Source organism: Pogona vitticeps, chromosome 5 (genome assembly GCF_051106095.1).
Source record: "Pogona vitticeps strain Pit_001003342236 chromosome 5, PviZW2.1, whole genome shotgun sequence".
Lineage (NCBI taxonomy): Eukaryota > Metazoa > Chordata > Lepidosauria > Squamata > Agamidae > Pogona > Pogona vitticeps.
Genome location: NC_135787.1, coordinates 158,759,197 through 158,777,692, shown reverse-complemented (window position 1 = coordinate 158,777,692; position 18,496 = coordinate 158,759,197). Strand labels below are relative to the sequence as shown.

The 18,496-nt window shown below is 39.0% G+C and overlaps 1 protein-coding gene across 4 annotated transcripts in view; it reads right to left on the bottom strand.

The window, feature by feature from the left end:
- SCYL2 (SCY1 like pseudokinase 2) overlaps nucleotides 1-18,496 on the bottom strand; it is a 38,460-nt gene that overhangs the window by 18,491 nt on the left and 1,473 nt on the right. The window contains exons 2-7 of one of the 4 annotated variants that reach the window (XM_078376071.1): nucleotides 9,072-9,267; nucleotides 4,200-4,357; nucleotides 2,020-2,153; nucleotides 1,858-1,916; nucleotides 939-1,088; nucleotides 212-433 (exon numbers count right to left, since the gene is read on the bottom strand). In XM_078376071.1, the coding sequence (XP_078232197.1) occupies nucleotides 212-433; nucleotides 939-1,088; nucleotides 1,858-1,869 (384 nt within the window). In that variant the 5' untranslated portion in view covers nucleotides 1,870-1,916; nucleotides 2,020-2,153; nucleotides 4,200-4,357; nucleotides 9,072-9,267. Of the gene's footprint in view, nucleotides 1-211; nucleotides 434-938; nucleotides 1,089-1,857; nucleotides 1,917-2,019; nucleotides 2,165-4,199; nucleotides 4,358-9,071; nucleotides 9,268-18,496 lie in introns of all 4 variants that reach the window. The other 3 variants (XM_078376070.1, XM_020803321.3, XM_073000232.2) reach the window with 3 other exon arrangements.

Below are 18,496 nucleotides of genomic sequence, written 5' to 3'. Positions count from 1 at the left end.
AAAGAGAGGGGAAGGGAAAAATCTCTGCACAACATAGGTTCCGAGAACCTATTTCAATTATTCTCTTCTTGGCTTTAGAAATTCCATGGAATTCAGCTTACTTTTCTATTTTCACATTGTCTACCTTTTCACATAGTGCCCCAAAACTGCAAGAGTGAGTTGCTCATCAAAGTTATGTGTTCTAAATTTGACATCCAATTTTTCAATGTACCTGATCCAACTGTCTGCTGAAACTTTTATAGATATCCTGCTTGTTAACCTCAAAAATAGGTTTTCCATTATTAAACACAGCATACATAATTGCTCCAAGAGAGTACATGTCACTAGCTGTTTCACAGCTCACTGAAAGGATGTATTCTGGGGCCAAATATTCTGGATTTGGAAGACATAAAGATGGCAAATTTGGATCCCATTCTTTACAAGAGAACTTTTGCTGTAAGAAAAAAAATAGTACAAAGGTTATTTAAAAAATTTAGGATAAGCAATGCAATCTTAACAATGAAAAGTCTTATTTTAATACCTAAGGAGATTATAATAACGTTTTCTTTTTCTGCAGCTTAGAAACTACTGAGTTTAGCCATTCAGCACTAAAATTCTGAAGGAAGGATAAGAAGCAAGATGATCTTCATATATTGTGAATAATAAATAGCCTATTTCAAATGTTCTGTGCCATCAATTTGTTTTAAAACTATGGCAATCCAATTAGGGTTTCTGAACTATGTGAACTGTGCAAAGAATGAACTTGTGCTTGTCCTAAATCCTCTTAATGTTCCATTGCTATTCACACTCCACTGCAATTGAAACCTACACTCACAGGCAATTGTTATGTTACAATATTTGTGTATGTTAGACAACTAATACTAAAAGTTACATTAGTTACATTTCCAATATTTTCAGTCTATACTTCAATAAGGAAGAAAAATTAAACACCTTGTTACCTCTTGCTCAGAAGGATTTATAGACTGAATACAGAAGTCAAATCCCATAATCTTCCATGCTCCAGTTTTATTTAAAATTATATTTTCTGGAGTAAGGTTGCCATGGATCATTTTTACACTGCTATGAAGAAATGACAGACCTTCAGAAACCTGTTAGGAAGAAGACATTCTCGTCAGGGTATTCATTTTCTACCATTCTGAAGTTCTGTAAATTCAGCTTTGATGTTAGAATTTTTCTTCCTAGAACTGATTTCAGAAGAGCTGTTGCTACAGTAAGGAAGGAAAGATGAGGAGATTCAAGCCCAGATGAGGGAGAAGCCTATCTTCACCTTCTTCTTCCACCTCAGCAGCAATCTTCAAGTACAGGTATGACTTCTGCAAAAGCAGGATGCTTGATCTGGTTTTCCAGGAGGCACAGAGTACATGCAATCTTATTTGAATATTCCCATCTATGTAGTGACAACATCACCAGAAGACCTAGGCAGGCTAAGCCTGGAAACATCACCTGACATAAGGTGTGCAACCTGTCTTTATCCATGTCTTGCTCAGGAAATAGAAAATGAACTTGTACTCACTCTTCTTTTAGAACATACAGTAACGTGGGAAAGAGAAAATAACATTTTAAAATGGTGTCAAATGAGAGCCAATGAATTGAGAAACCAAAACTAATTTATCTTCCAACCAGGGAAGATAGCTAGAGACACTGTTCTTTTCTTTAAAGATTGACCTTATTTTACCAACAGGCAAGTGGTTATTGTACAAACCTACTGTAAGAGCACTGATTCTATTGCTCCGTTGTTTAGACAAATCTTATAGTTTGAGGTGCCAGATTTATATTGGTGAATACTCAGATTTGAGAGCTATAAAATTGGGGAAAAAGGCATAATACTGCAGAAGTTCTGAAAGATGTCACACTTACAAATATTTTCATCTGTGTATCGGAAATTGTGTAATAGAAATTAATGCAGACTTAAGAATCTGAAGAAAAGAGAGATAGACAACCAGTGTATGACACCAAATGTATCATATCTTCTAAGGCTCATAAGTATTGATGAAACTGTAAAAATCAGCAGTTACATACCTGAAGCAAACCATACTTCATTTCTACATCATAGAGTTTATATTCTTTGATATCAGATGGCAAAGGTGAGGGAAGGTTGTCCCAGCTTCCAAGAACATTAGCCAAACTTGCACATACTGGTTCTGTACAGAATGCTAAACAGTCCCTAGGAGGAAACAGGAGTTCAACTTACTGGGCCAATATCCTTAATTGCTATCTAAATAAACTACAAAGTAAGAGAAAGGGCATCCTAGGTGTCTTGTGGCACATTGGCAGCTTCAAAACATACGAAAAACATTATAATGTATGACATTGAAGGGCACCAAATATTACACTTCTTTATTACAATAACAGGATGCAATATACTGAACTGCATCGTGACAATCACATTTCAATTTTTGCAAGGGTCAACACGACACTACAGCTGTAAGGGTCCACCAAAGCATACAGGAATGTCAGGAGAAAGGAAAAATCCCAAATTCAGATTTGGGATTTTTCTTTCCTGTGCTCTTGAATAAAAACTACCTTATTCTGGAGAGAACTGTCAAGTTTGCTATCAGATGAAATGAGGCAAATGCCTCAGAACTGCCAGGGTGGCAAACTCACAATACCTTACACATGGCTGCTTTGAGGAGGCTCTCTGGGCACCTCTCCAAAGTGCAAGACTTCCTAAATACTTGGCTCACAGAGATCCTTTGATCCAGACACTGTAAGAAGGATGCCTTGGAAGAATGATTACGCTCTGCTATGAGAGAGTGGCCTCTTTTTATTCTGCAGTACGTATGAGCAGTAATGCCACAATGGAAGAAGGAACAGAACTTTATCTCTGCTTCAGACAGTGGGACCCCCGAACGACCCTTGCTGGTGTTTTTCAGTGCTTCACAGGAAACAGATAAACTATGTTCTGTTTCCCTAAGACTGGGGCCTCCAAAGTGGCCACTATGCAAACATTCCTCATTGATTGACCTGCACCGATTTTAATGTTCCTCCTGACCAATGACAAAAATATAAAAATATTTTCCCCCTTTGAGTGTATATAACCCTCAAAGCCAAATGCTAGCCAATACTAAATAGTGCCTCTGGCACCAAGTGTATCCTGAAGACATGATTAAAAAATAAAAATGTCAGACAACTACAGCCCAATGTTTCTTCATAAAGCATACATATTCACCGGGGGGGGGGGAAGGTAACCACAGAACTGTGAGAAATGATGTTTTGCACTTAAATTGTGTGTGTACTTTTCTGAACATCACCAGGTTGCCTTATGTCAACTGGGCATTTTGCTGTTTTCTCAGAATACATGATCTAGCACGTGAAACTCAGATTGAACTTCCACCATGCATTCAGTTTCTTAGATGTGTTACTTGTCCTTTATGATCAGGCAGGATATAAAGCGGCCATTTTGTGATTACTGTATGGTAGGTCGCACATCAACTTTAATTTTGGATGCCAATGACAGCTTCTCAAATTTTCAAATGCAGCTATAGGGCCCACTTTTTAGGGATCATTGATCTAAGGTTGCTATTAAGAAGTGAAACAAGCTTGAGAAATATTTGGAATGTTAAATAAATATTCCAAATATCTTTCAAGCATGTAATACAGTGGTGCCTCGCATAGCGAGGTTAATCCGTTCCGGATTAACCTTCGCTATGCTGAAGCATTGTTGAACGGGGCAGGGATTTCCACTGGAACGCATTAAACATGGTTTAATGCGTTCCAAATGGGCCAAATACTCACCGTTCAACGAAGCTTCGTAATGGCTGGCAGCCATTTTCGCGCCCTCGCCTCGCTTAACGAGGGCGCGAAAACGCTGTGCGCAGCCATTTTGGGCCATTTCCGGGCGTCCGGCGGCCATTTTGGCCGCCGAACAGCTGATCGTCGGGCTTTGTTTTGCGAAGATCGGTAAGCGAAACGCTTACCGGTCTTCGCAAAGCGAATTGTGCCCTATAGGAAAAACGTTAAGCGATCGCATTAGCGATCCGAAAAAACAGATCGCTATGCGATTTCGTCGTTATGCGGTGCACTCGTTAAGCGAGGCACCACTGTATATTATTTGTCTTTCGAATTAAAAACTCAAAGCGTATGTACATAGTTTTCCAAAATTAATCAAAGTTAGATAAATTAATTATGAGAATACTTTGAAACTATACTTCTTCAGTGTCTACACAATCTATAATTAAGTAAGCAATACAGACATTTACCGTGATTCTTCTAGTGGATGTTGCACAGTAAGCAACCGGGGGTGTCGAAGTCTTGTTAACTGTTGAACTCCTCGTTTTAAGGCATCAATAATTTGATCCTTCTCAAATTTCTGATATTTGTCTATAAGCTTTTTATCAAATACAAATACTGCTACTTCCTAAGAATAAAGAATGATAACATAATTAGTAAAGCAAGAAACATAGTTACAGAACTAATGTAATATGTATTACTGTTTAAAAAAAAACAACAATCTTCACAATGTCTTTCAATTTTTAAACAAGTTAGCCATCACAATACTAGCATTGCCACCCTGTATATATGTATCACAAAGGCTCTCTAAATGACAGATTAGAAAACCAGAGCCAAATGTCAAGGCAGAACATCCACCAGCTCAACTCTCTTCTATTCCTTTTGCACATCTGTTTTAGCACTTTAGTCCTGATTTGTTATGCCTGAAACACAGAATTCTGCTTTAAATTTGGGTAAACTAACTACAGTAGGATCAAACTGGGTTTCTAAGATGCTTATCAGAAAACAGACATTAGATAAGATTTTCTCATTTCAACCAAAATAGGAAACTCCACTATTAAGAACATAAGTCCAATATGTTAAAGCCAGTATATGAAGTAATGAAGCAAGGGAAAGGTTACACAGGCATACAACTCTTACTCCTCAGTTCCTAAAAGATAAAAAAACCAAGAGCTCGGGAGGCTTATGACACCTATTCAAAACTCATTTATGAATACAGAAAAGCAAGCATATGTTGTGAGTGTGCGTGCACAACAGCAAGTATGGAGACACTGTTATCGAATACAAATATGATCACTGAGATCTGTTTCCCATATCTGCCCAGAACTGCCACACACGCTAAAAAATACAATTGTTGCTGTATATGTAATAAAATAATAAACAAATGCAAAAATCTGGGATAAAAATATTACAGCAATTGCTTTACCTCTTGCATGATGCCAATTTTAGAGAGAAAGTATGAAGTAAGGAGTAAGCACCTTTTTCCCTTGCAAATTCTCCAAATCTTCTAGAGGAAGATTTACTTTACCATGTAAGAAAGGTGTCACAATACTATTATATATATATTAGCAATATATGAGACATGTAGTTTTTCCCCCCCTTAAAGATTCAGTTTTACCAAGAAACTCAAGACTCTGCATAAACAATCCAGTTTGCTTAACTGGCATGGGATAGTCACATCAAGAAGCTGACAAGCAAAACAGAATCAGATATTTTAAAAGCATTTCATTCTGAGTAGTAGTTCAGTAAAGAAACTGGCTGCAAAGTATCAATAACAAAATCAGTTAAATGGCTTTTTATTGAAAGAATGAGACAAGAGTAAAAAGATACACTTGCTATAGTTTTTAAACGTAACAGAGATGAACAGTAACCTTCTAATTACAAAAATGAATTAAACTGGCATTTATAAACAATATTAATCAAAATTATATCAGGTTATATCCATGTCTATCCACAAAATTTCCAGTTGGAAAAAAATTATCCAGTACAGTGGTGCCTCGCTTAACGAGCACCTCGGTTAACGATGAATCCGCACAGCGACGGATTTTTTGCAATCGCAAAAGCGATTGCATTGCGATATTTTTAATGGTAAAAATCGCTTTGTGATGATCAGTAAGGTGTTTCACTTACCGATTTTCGCATAGCGATGTTTTAAAAACAGCTGATCGGCGGTTCCAAAATGGCCAGCGGGAAAAAAATGGCCGCCCGTTGTTGTGTTTTTGCGCCGATTCCTCACATACCGGGTAGCAAAAATGGCAGCCGTATGGAGGATTTTCGCTTAAAGATGAGTTTTAAGCCCATAGGAACGCATTAAATGGGGTTTAATGCATTCCTATGGGCTTTTTCTTTTTCCATAGCGACGAATCCGGATAGCGACGATTTTTCCGGAATGGGCACTGCTGTAATAAGGATTTGTTTGTTTTTACGTTATGTTAATATGGTACTGTTCCACATACTAATTTGACAATAATTTACCATACAGAGACTAAATATTTATTATGGTTCTAACATCCTCTGAAAATACTACTAAGATATAAGCACAGTAAAAACACAGTAGAATTAACTATTCTTTCCATGCATGGCACTTCTTCATTTCTGTAATGGAAGATGCTTCTTTCATACATTTTTAGACGAGTTTTGTTTCTACTACAGATCAGGCAGGATGAGGCAGACTAACTATGCACTGGCTGCCACAGGGTCAAGAGCAATGTAACACACCTGATCCTATTGTCAACCAACTGCAGACTCCATACCACAATACTTTTATTAAAGAAAAAACAAGCACTAGACAAGAGTCTCTCACCATATGTCAGTCACAATGTTTCTGATTTAAGACACACCTATTTTAATCGCACATGAAAAAATACAAAAGCTTATGTCAAAAGCAATGACTTCACAATTTGTTAGTGAAATATCCTCAGTTTCCTCCCATGAAATTCTGCACACAATTCCTTAGACACTATACAGGATTCCTTATTAACACCTACTAACCGGACCCATTTCAAACAAATTTTAATCAGAGTGCCTTTGGGTACATCAGTCATTATGGGCCACTACTTGGTGATTAAGAGAAGCAAAGCAAACACTGAAAGCTATGATAACCCTCATTTTTCAGAGACAAGCCTACACAAATAACAATCATAGAGGTTTCTCCTTCCATGTTACTACTAGCTTTACCTTCCTTGATGAGAAAATACAGATAGAGGGATTGTAGTTTAATCAATCAATCAATCAATCAATCAATCAATCAATCAATTAATATGCCGCCCACACTACCCAAAGGTCTCTGGGCCGCTTACAACATTTAAAATACAATAAAAATTCAGAACAATTAAAATACAATTAAAATATATATAAAAATTGCCATCGGATCCACAGCTAATATTATTTCAATTAAAAGCCTTCTAGAACAGGAAGGTTTTGACCTGGCGCCAAAACGTCATCAGCGTCGGCGCCAGACAAATCTCAGTCGGGAGGACATTCCATAGTCTGGAGGCAGCTGCCAAAAAGGCCCTTTGTCTACAAGCTGTCCCTCTTACCTCCTTAAGGGACGGCTCTTTCAAAAGGGCCCCCTGGCTGGATCTTAACTGCCAGGTAGGTTCATATGGAAGGAGGCGGTCCTTCAGGTATCCAGGGCCCAAGCCGTTTAGGGATTTATATGTCAAAACAAGCATTTTGAATTGGGTCCGGGCAGCAACTGGTACCAATGTAACTTATACAGAATTGGCTTGATATGTTATGACAGTAAATGGCTGGTAGATTCAGATGGGAGGATGGGGCCCTTCAGCTATTTGGTTCTAAGCCACTGAAGCCTTTTATAGGAAATAATCAATACCTTGACTTGGGCTTGGAAACAAAAAGAAAATATAGATTGCATGGCATCAGTGTAATATGTTTGAAAATGTTCTGATCCCTGAATTATGCCCTACCTGCACCTTCTGAACACTCTTCAAAAACAGCTCCATATACAACGTAGGTGACTAAGGCTTATGTTACTATGGCCAAACATCATCCTATCCATGACAATAAGAATAGCATTTCTTCAAAAAATGGCCTACTATAGGAAATCATCTCCTGACAGACAAACCCGTATGTCTCTATCCATGATATGCATCACAATATCCAAAAATACTACCCCAACAGGCTGACACTGAAGGTTCCTAGACAAATGGAGCCAGAGTTCAGTGGAAAAGGGGAAATACAGTGGGGTCGCGACTTACGAACGGCTCGACATACGAACGTTTCGACTTACGAACCGCTCTCATAGGAATATATGGACTCGACTTACGAACTTAGATTCGAGTTACGAACTCTTTTTCCCTTTTTTTTTAAAGCTAAGTCATCTTAGGTTAAAAGGAAAAAAGAAAAAAATTATCCCCCTCTAGTGGCAGAAGGCGGAATAGCAGCTTCCCATTAGTTTCTATGGACGAAAAGAGCAGATACGGATTAAATGGTTTTCAATGCATTCCTATGGGAAATACGGATTCGACTTAAGAACTTTTCGACTTGAGAACTGTCTTCCAATACGGATTAAGTTCGTAAGTCGAGACCCCACTGTATGGAGATCAATGTTTTATCCTTGATACTGATATCCAAGGGCTGGGCAGAGCTCAATGCTGTATTTCAAACTGCAGTGGGACAACCAAAGCAAATATTACATATATCAAAATTCTCCTTAAGGTAACAATTGGTTAATTCATGACACAGATACAGCAGTCCCATTCAACTACCAAAGTATTAACTATTTATCAGTTTTGTCATCTCGGACCCAAACACAAATAGAGTTATCAAAGGCATGGTTAAGATTGCTATATTTCAAAAGCGTCTTTCTGAAAAAAAATTCATGTCTATTTTTCTATTATGTATTTTTTTATTATTATTATTATACTTTTACCATACTTTCCCAGAAAAAACTTATATCTATTTAATTAAAATAAAATAATTAAAATAATCACGATAATAATAGTTTTAGAACATGAGCCACTAATCTCACAAACTAATGGGTGATTTACTCCAAAAATAAATACAGTTCCTATAAATGTAATATCAAGGCAAATGCACACAAAAACAGTTAAGTAGGAAGGATTTGAAATTAAGAACACTTCCTTAAGAAATTAAAATGAAAAAAAAACTTTTTTACAACATTTAGTTCTTCTTGATTTTCTTACAATCTATTATACATCAAGGCATTTTAACAACCTAACTTGTATATGTATACTGTATATACATACGGTATATCTTACATGAATATAATATGTACATTGTGTCTACTTTTTCAGCAATTAATACACATACTCTTTAATAACTTTCATGAAACATACTACAAAAAGTTACAATCTTACCTGTTTTGTTGATTTTTTAGTGCCATTAAATATCTTCCAAGCAAGCCCATTGCCACCACTAGCAATATGTCGGCCAACATCAAACTCTCGGGTGACAGGATTTCCCATAACTGCACTAGTGACATCTGCAGTCACTTTGGTAACAGTGCTCTTCAATTTGTTTAGCATGGACTCCATTATTATGACGGTACTCTGCCTACAACAAAAAGAATTCTCAGAATCTAGCTTGAAATTTTTCCTAAACAGAAAATAAACATTACATATTTACACAGTCTATTTCATAATTTTATGCTTCCTCATCGGATACATTCAGTGTAAATAATTAATACAGTAGTGCCCTGCATAGCGACGATAATCCGTTCCGGAAAAATTGTCGCTATGTGGATTTGTCACTATATGGAACAAAAAAGCCCATAGGAATGCATTAAAATACGTTTAATGCATTCCTATGGGCTGTAAACTCACCGCTATGTGAAAATCCTCCATACGGCCGCCATTTTCGCTGCCCGGCAAGTGAGGAATGGGTGCGAAAACACAGCGGGTGGCCATTTTGGAACCGGTGATCAGCTGTTCCAAAAACATCGCTATGCGAAAATCGGTAAGTGAAACAGCTTACCGATCATTGCAAAGCGATTTTTACTACCTAAATCATCGCAATGCGATTGCTTTTGCGATCGCAAAAAAGCCATCGCTATGCGGATTCGTTAAACGGGGCGCCCGTTATGCGGGACACCACTGTACTTAAGTTACACCTAACACTTAAATATGCATCTAAGTACAAAATGATAGAAAGGTGCATTTCAAAATTAGTTTTTTCTCTCTCTGAAGCTGATGTTACAGGAAATAAAAATTAAATCATCAGCTGTTGCAAGAGAAGAAAGGCATGTCTCTTGTAAAAACAGGCCAGACCAACCACAAGACTAAGCAATCTACATTAAGGCAGAAGTGAAAAGTCGAGCTCAAAAGACTGCAGAAATTCATTTGACCACTGGAATAAGAACCTCCTTTGATTGCAAGTTAGACTCGAGGATCCAGATTTGTAGCACAAATTTGACAAAAGCTCACAAATTGATCTACAAGATGAGTTACTGAACTCTGTTAAAATGTGCTACATAATATCTTTAATTGCCATACCTTTAGAATAGGGGACTCCAAACTTTTCAGCATGAGGGCCATATCACATATTTTACACATTTTTGAGGGGCGAAGGAAAGCACACACACATGCACAGGCTGAAGGGAACAGATCTGAGCCTGCGGCATTTGCCAGGCCAGATAAAAAGGCAAAGTAGGCCAGATGTGGCCTGTAGGCCACAGTTTGGAGACCCCTGCTTTAGAAGAACAAATGGATAATTAATTAATTAAAATATGCTGAAATATTCTCAGATGTTTAAATAAATGGCGTTGGCTCCAAAGTTTTCTTCCCACAAACAAAAGAACATTTTATATTCCCACTAGGCTTTTGATAAAGTGAAGAAATCCTGCAAATAGAATGAAGGATACGGCATTTTAAATTCCTTCTTCTGCAGCCTCCCCCTGTTCTAGAAGGCTGTGGAAATCTCTGGAAGGCAGTGTTGCAGGTAGAAAAGGTGAAATTGAATCCTCACTTTCCTTAAAAAGGAGAGTTCAAAGGGGCACCTGGTCAACAGATGCTAGTGTCAGCAAAAATCAACTCTGGATACAGTCCAAAGTGTCTATTCTGGTATAGCTAACTACTTGTTAGTCCCAAATAGAATAGGTCCACTGAATAAAATGCTAAATGGTACATCAATGCTTAGGTTAATCTCACTGATATAATGGATGAAATCTAGTCAAAGGTACAACTAGAGTAGGCCCATTGAATCCATGGGGATTTACCAAGTCAACTCTTCAAATGAACTGATTCAATGGACCTACTCTAGCTGTAACTTACTACGAGTTTTCAGCCAATGGATCTACTTTAGCTGATATTAGCAACTGCATTTCAACTTAGTATGAAGAAACAGACCCAAGACTCTTCCTTGCTATGCAAATATAGAGGGATACATTTGCACAAAATATGTAAGGAACAAAATGAAGCTGAACTATAAAAAACTACATTTTTTAAAAAAAATCAATCAATTCATCAATATGTCAAATAATTGCTTGATTTTCTGAATTCTGCTTCCACATGTTTGGGGAAGGCTAATGGTACAATCTCAGTGGACTCTAAAATGAATACTTAGCTCGTAGAAAGATATTCACATAATGTAGTTCTGAGGAAACTATGTTGGAAATTGGAAGCAGAGCTATACAGTATATCAGGTTTGGAAGCTAAGTATCTGTTCATCTAATTATGTACCATATAGATTGGAGAGATGAATATTATAAAGCGTTGTTGGGTTGGTTCTTTTGAGTCATTCTATTTAAATAAAAAAGAAGAGTAACAAGTGCCTAAATTATTCATCAAGGGCTGGAGAAATACCTACAAGTCTCAGCTACAGGTGGTTTTTATAGCATATCATTAAAAAGGAGACTGTAAATAAAATAGCCAACATTGTAATGCCATTGTACACAATGCTAGTAAGGCTGCACCTGGAGTATTGTGTACAGTTCTGGTCGCCGCGCCCCAAAAAAGACATAGTGGAAATGGAAAAGATGCAGAAGAGAGCAACTAAAATGATGCGGCTTGGGCACCTGCCTTATGAGGAGAGGCTACAGTGTTTGGGGTTCTTTAGAGAAAAGGCACTTGAGGGGGGACATGACTGAAACATATACAGTGGTGCCCCGCTTGATGATGACCCCGCTTGACGACAAAATTGCTTGATGATGAGTTTTTTGTGATCGCTATTGCAATCGCAAAACAATGGTTCCAATGGGTTTTCTCGCATTACGTTGATTAGGAGCCTGCTTCACAAACCATTTGTTCAATAAACGATGATTTTTCTGGTTCCGCAAAATGGCTGCTTTCCGGATCCCTGCTTTGGAAGACAGCGATTTTAAACAGCTTATCGGCGATTCTCTATGGACGATCTTCACTGGACGATGAGGTATTTCCCCACTGGAACGCATGAACCGGTTTTCAATGCATTTCAATGGGGGTTTTTTTGCTTGACGACAATTTCGCTTAACAGCGATTTTCCTGGAACGGATTATCGTCATCAAGCAGGGCACCACTGTACAATTCTGCAGGGGATGGATAAAGTGGCTAGAGGGAAACTCTTTTCCATCTCATGCAATACCAGAACCAGGAGACAGCCACTCAAATTGAATATTTGGAGAGTGAGAACAGAAAAAAGAAACTATTTCTTTACCCAGTGTGTTGCTAATCTGTGGAACTCCTTGCCACAGGATGTGGAGAGGGCATCTAGCCTAGATGCCTTTAAAAAGGGTTTGGACAGATTCCTGGAGGAAAAGTCCATTGCAGGTTACAAGCCATGATGGAGATGTATAACCCCCAGGCTTAAAAGAAAGGTACTTCAAAATGCCAGATGTGGGGAGTGGTATCAGGAGACAGGTATCTAGTTGTCTTATGCCTCCCAGAGGCATCTGGTGGGGCCACTGTGAGATACAGAAAGCTGGACTAGATGGGCCCTGGCCTGATCCAGTACAGCTCTTCTTATACTTCCAATCTGTTGATATTTTGTTAAGTTACAAAATCCATTACCTCCTTCCAATTCTACCATTCTATAATATTGTGCTAATATTGTAATGTTTTGATTCTTCAACCTAAAATAAATGATAGCATCTCCATCTATCAACTCTGCTTTCTCTGAAAGGCCACTTGCTAACAGATAATTCCTACAACATTTCTTATGAAAAAAGTTGGTTCTTCAGCAGAGACTGCACAAATTCATCACTAATGCTAAACGTAATCCATCACACCCATACAAAACATCCGGTCCACATCTACCTATTTCTTTTTGTACGCTTGGTAGAATCCTGCAGCCAGGCATAACATTCTGTATTTACTGAAGTACAGTCGTACCTCAACTTACAAACGTCCCTACTTATAACCATTTCGAGTTACGACCAACTCCAGACACAAAATTATGCTTCTACTTGCAACCAGAGCTTCCACTTACAAACAGAAAAAGGCAGGGGAAAAAGGCAGGAAATTCAAATTTCTAACTGTAGGTGGCAACGACGCTGCTTCTTTGTAGCTCTTTCACCCCAGCAGTTAGAGAGTGTGCATCGTAGGAGGCTTGGGACGGCCTCCTTCTGCTTCTGAGAGAGAGTGTGTGTGTGTTTGCAGGGATGCTTCGGGCTGTCTGGTAAAGTAAGGTGCTGTTTTCTGCTTTTTAAAAACTGTTCTGAGTGTTTTTGCACCATGGTTTTGAGCTGAAGGGGTTATGTTTCTGTGCTTTGATGGGTCTTGGGGGGTTTGTTTGTTGGCTTCCCCCCCATTTCCGATGGGTTTTGGGAGGTTTTGTCGCTTTTTGGGTTTTTCCCCCATTTCCAATGGGTCTTGGGGGGTTGGGTTTTTTTTTGCTTCCCCCCATTTCTGATGGGTCTTGGGAGGGCTGGTTGCTTTTGGGTTTTCCCCCCGTTTTCAATGGGTCCTGCATGCTTCCCTTGCTTTTTCCTTTTTTTTCCTGCATTTCCAACCTGCCCCCTTTGTTCTCTGTGCATTTCTGATCTGCTCCGTTTGTTTCTGTGCATTTCCAATGGGTCTTGCATGCTTGATTGCTTTTCTTTCCCCGCTTCAGCTGGAAGGGATTAATCGCGTTTCCAATGAGTCTTGCAGTGATTGTTTTTGGTGATTTTTTTCCCCTTCGGCCGTAACAAATTAATTGCATTTCAATTCATTCTTATGGGAAATGATGCCTCGACTTATGACCATTTCAAGTTATGTCCATCTTCTGGAACAGATTAATAGTCGTAAGTCAAGTTACGACTGTATATGCATGTTGAAATAAACATTTGATTCAGTTAGATCAGGGATGGTGAACCGATAGCAAGAATGCCACAGGTGGCACGTGGAGATGTCTCCCTTGGCATGCAAGCAGAGCACTACCCCCCACTACACGCCCCCACAACCGAACCTCAAACTGCACCATCGTTAGCTACCTCTTCCTGCTATTTTCCTTGGTTCCGGCACTCCTTCTTTAAGAGATCAGAGATAAGCCTGCTTGATTGGTTACAGCTGGCACCTGGCAGTCAATCCGGGGCTTGTGAATGACTGCTTCCACCCAGAGGTGACTGCAAGCGGGAGGGAAAGGCTCTAGATTAAGAAGGAACATGTGACTTCATCAAGCTTGCTTAAATGTATGTACAAAATGGAGGCTGTGTGTGTGTGTGTGTGTGTGTGTGTGTGTGTGTGTGTGTGTGTGTGTGTGTGTGTGTGTGTGTGTGTGTGTGTGTGAGAGAGAGAGAGAGAGAGAGAGAGAGAGAGAGAGAGAGAGAGAGACTCTCAAAACTGAAAAAAGGGATCTGATTCAAGGAGGGAAAGTTCCAGTTGAGGGAAGGAACGTGAACTTCATGAAGCTTGTTTACATGCATGTACAAAATGGAGGGAGCGAGGATGTGTTTGTGTGTGTGAGAGAGAGAGAGGGAGGGAGGGAGGGAGGGAGACTGACTAAAAACTGTTAACTGCCACTGCATTTAGCTCTGCAGTTTCTGCTGAGAACAACAGAAGTATGAAGTATGGAGCAATCGTGTTTCTCTATTTATCATCCCCAAAGCAGGCAAAAGTATCACATTTTATTCCCAAAATCTGAATCCCTGTCTTTCTGCTGCTGGTCCTACTTTGACTGCAACATCAAAAAAGACTGTGGGTTTCTTTATTGTGTCAATCCATCTCATGTGCAGTCTTTCTTGCTTTGCACTTTTTCTTGCATTGCTGCCTTTTCCAGTGAGCTTCTTATGATGGTAGTACAGTACCCTTTGTTTGGTTATTTTAGCTTGTTGTGAAAGTCCACACTTAATTTGCTTTACTTATCTTTCTGACAAGTCATGCTATCTGTAAAACTCTTTTCCAACTCTACATTTCAAATAAGTGAAATGTGTATTAAAACTCTGCACTCCTATATATAGCTGCTTTTCTGACGGTGGTTTACTTCGGAGGAAACAAGTCCAGAATTTCAATGTACTTAATAAGCTTTATAAATGTTGTTGTTGTTTAGTCGTTAAGTCGTGTCTGACTCTTCATGACCCAATGGACCAGGGCACGCCTTCCAGAGCTGGGTCAAATTCATGTTGGTAGCTTCAATGACACTGACCATCCATCTCGTCCTCAGATATCCTCTACTCCTCTTGCTTTCACACTTTCCCAACATAGGGTCTTTTCTAGGGAGTCCTCTCTTCTCATGAGATGGCCAAAGTATTGGAGCCTCAGCTTCAGGATCTATCCTTCCAGTGAGTACTCAGGGTTGATTTCCTTCAGAACTGATAGGTTTGTTCTCCTTGCAGACCAGGGGACTCTCAAGAGCCTCCTCCACCACCACAATTCAAAAGCATCAATTCTTCAGCTGTCAGCCTTCTTTATGGTCCAGCTCTCACTTCCATACATCGCTACTGGAAAAACAATAGCTTTGACTATGTGGCCCTTTGTCGGCAAGGTGACGCTTTTTAAGATGCTATCTAGATTTGTCATCGCTTTCCTCCCAAGAAGCAGGTGTCTTTTAACTTCATGGCTGCTGTCACCATCTGCAGTGATCATGGAGCCCAAGAAAGTAAAATCTGTCACTGCCTCCATATCTTCCCCTTCTATTTCCCAGGAGGTGATGGGACCAGTGGCCATGATCTTGGTTGGGTTTTTTTTATGTTGAGCTTCAGACCAATTTTTGTGCTCTCCTCTTTACCCTCATTAAGAGGGTCTTTAATTCCTCCTCACTTTCTGCCATCAGAGTGGTATCATCTGCATATCTGAGACTGATATTTCTTCCAGTATGTCCATTTCTTCTCATTACATTTAAACTTAATTCTGTCTTGGGATTTCTCCAGTCCATCCTTTCGCATGAGGTATTCTGCACACAAGTTAAATAAGCAAGGGGACGATATACAGCCTTGTCCTACTCCTTTCCCAATTTTGAACCAATCAGTTGTTCCATATCCAGTTCTAACTGTTGCTTCCTGTCCCACATTTAGGTTTCTCAGTAGATAAGGTGATCAGACATTCCCATTTCTTTAAGAACTTGACATAGTTTGTTGTGATCCATAGTCAATGAAGCAGAGGTAGATGTTTTTCTGGAATTCTCTGGCTTTCTCCATAATCCAGTGCATGTTAGCAATTTGGTCTCTAGTTCCTCTGCCCCTTCGAAATCCAGCTTGTATTTCTGGGAGTTCTCGGTCCACATACTGCTGAAGCCTACCTTGGAGGATTTTGAGCATAACCTTGCTAGCGTGTGAAATGAGTGCAATTGTACAGTAGTTGGAGCATTCTTTGGCACTGCCCTTCTTTGGGATTGGGATGTAGACTGATCTTTTCCAATCCTCTGGCCACTGCTGAATTTTCCAAACTCACTGGCATATTGAGTGTAGCACCTTAACAGTGTCATATTTTAAGATTCTAAATAGTTCAACTGGAATGCCATCACCTCCACTGGCCTTGTTGTTAGCCATGTTTTCTAAGGCCCACTTGACTTCACTCTCTAGGATGTCTGGCTCAAGGTCAGCAACCACACTATCTTGGTTGTCTGGGTGCTACATATGTTGCTCTCAAACCAGCAGCATATGGGCCAAGGTTTGACAAATTATCAGCATGCATACATCAAAAATCACATTGTGCAAAAGCATGCCAAGTTGAGTATCCCTTATCAAAAAAATACATGCATATAATTATTTTAAGTTTGTACAAATTACCTGGCTTGTATTACTTTGATATTTGTTTCCATTTACTAGAGTTAATAGTTATTTTTCAATAAAAAAGTGTTTGTATCATTGATATGTTTTGAAGACAAAAGGTGATGACATCTGTATGAGTTGTTTTTTTCTAAACTAAAACATCAGTATTCAGATTTAATTGCAGTGTTGGCACTTTGAAAGAAATAATTTAGTTTTGTGTCTCTGTTTGGGCACTTGGGCTCATAAAGGTTAGCCATTACTGCTATAGTCTCTCTCCAACTCCAATCTTTGGACTGCCTGTCCAGGAATCATTTCACCCTCTGCTTAGTGGGTGAAAGCATAAGATGGAAAAAGAGTAAGGACTGAGTGGCACACCAAGATGATATGCAATCCTGTATTGCTGCACACTGTGGTTATTACTGGCTCCAATTCTAGTCAGTTAGATGTGTCCCTTCAATGACCTGTCTCCGTCGGAGAAAATATGGCCATCGACAGACACAAGGTTAAAATGACAAGGTTAAAAACCATACCATAAAATTAATAACAATTATAAAATAAAAATTTCAAAGCATTTAAAAACACTTAGAAGAATAAAAACTCAGCATCCAGGATGGACTCAAAGTTATTAAAAATGTGCATGACAAGGCAGATCTTTATCTATCAAAAGGATAAAAAGGAAGGGGGCAATCTAACTTCCTGAAGGACAGAATTCCACAACATGGAAGCAGCCAAAAACCTCTTTCATGTTCTCATCAATCACACCTGTGATGGCAATGGGACTGAGAGAATGACCTCCACTGAAGATCTTAAGGGCTAGAAAGGCTCATACGGGGAGATACAGTTCTTCCAATAGTCTAGACCCAAACTGTAGAGGGCCTTATGGATCATAATCAGAACTTGTAATTGGGTCCAGAAATAGATTGGTAACCAGTGGAGCTGTTGTAGCAGAGAGTTATATGCTTCTTGTACTTGGCTGCTGCATTTCGAACCAACTGAAATTTCCAAATTATCTTCAAAGCCCCCCCCCAAGCATTGCATACTAATACTAACATTTACACACAGACATATCTATTCAATTTGCAATAATATGGGTTCAATGAACTCTGATAATCTAGTCATCTGTTTGTATCATGTTCCACAAGCATTGGAAAATCTGTTCTAGCTTATCTTTTGAACAATTAACAGTGAAATCCTAAAAATGTCTTCCATGAAGTCATTCCAACTGAAACAAATGAGGTTTCTCCTCCCACGTAAATCCTGGCCAATCAAAAAAAGTCCAAGTAGCCTGCTGATACTTGCTCCCTACATATGTTAGTATTCAGTTCTGTTCCATTCTTAGTACTGTATCCTGTTTCCCCAAAAATAAGACAGGGTCTTATATTAATTTTTGCTCCAAAATACATTAGAACTTATTTTCAGGGGATGTTTTATTTTTGTCATGTACAACCATCTACATTTATTCAAATGCAGTCATGTCATCTTCTGGTTGCTCCACAATGGTGGATGGCGGAGTTTCACTTAACTCGAGCTATTTTTGGAGTAGGACTTATATTACGAGCATCCTGAAAAATCACACTAGTGTTTATTTTCTGGTTAGGTCTTATTTTAGGGGGGAAAGGGTAAGTTCACTTTGGACAACAGCACCGAAAGACAGCAGTTTTCATTTCATTCATGTTTCACTCA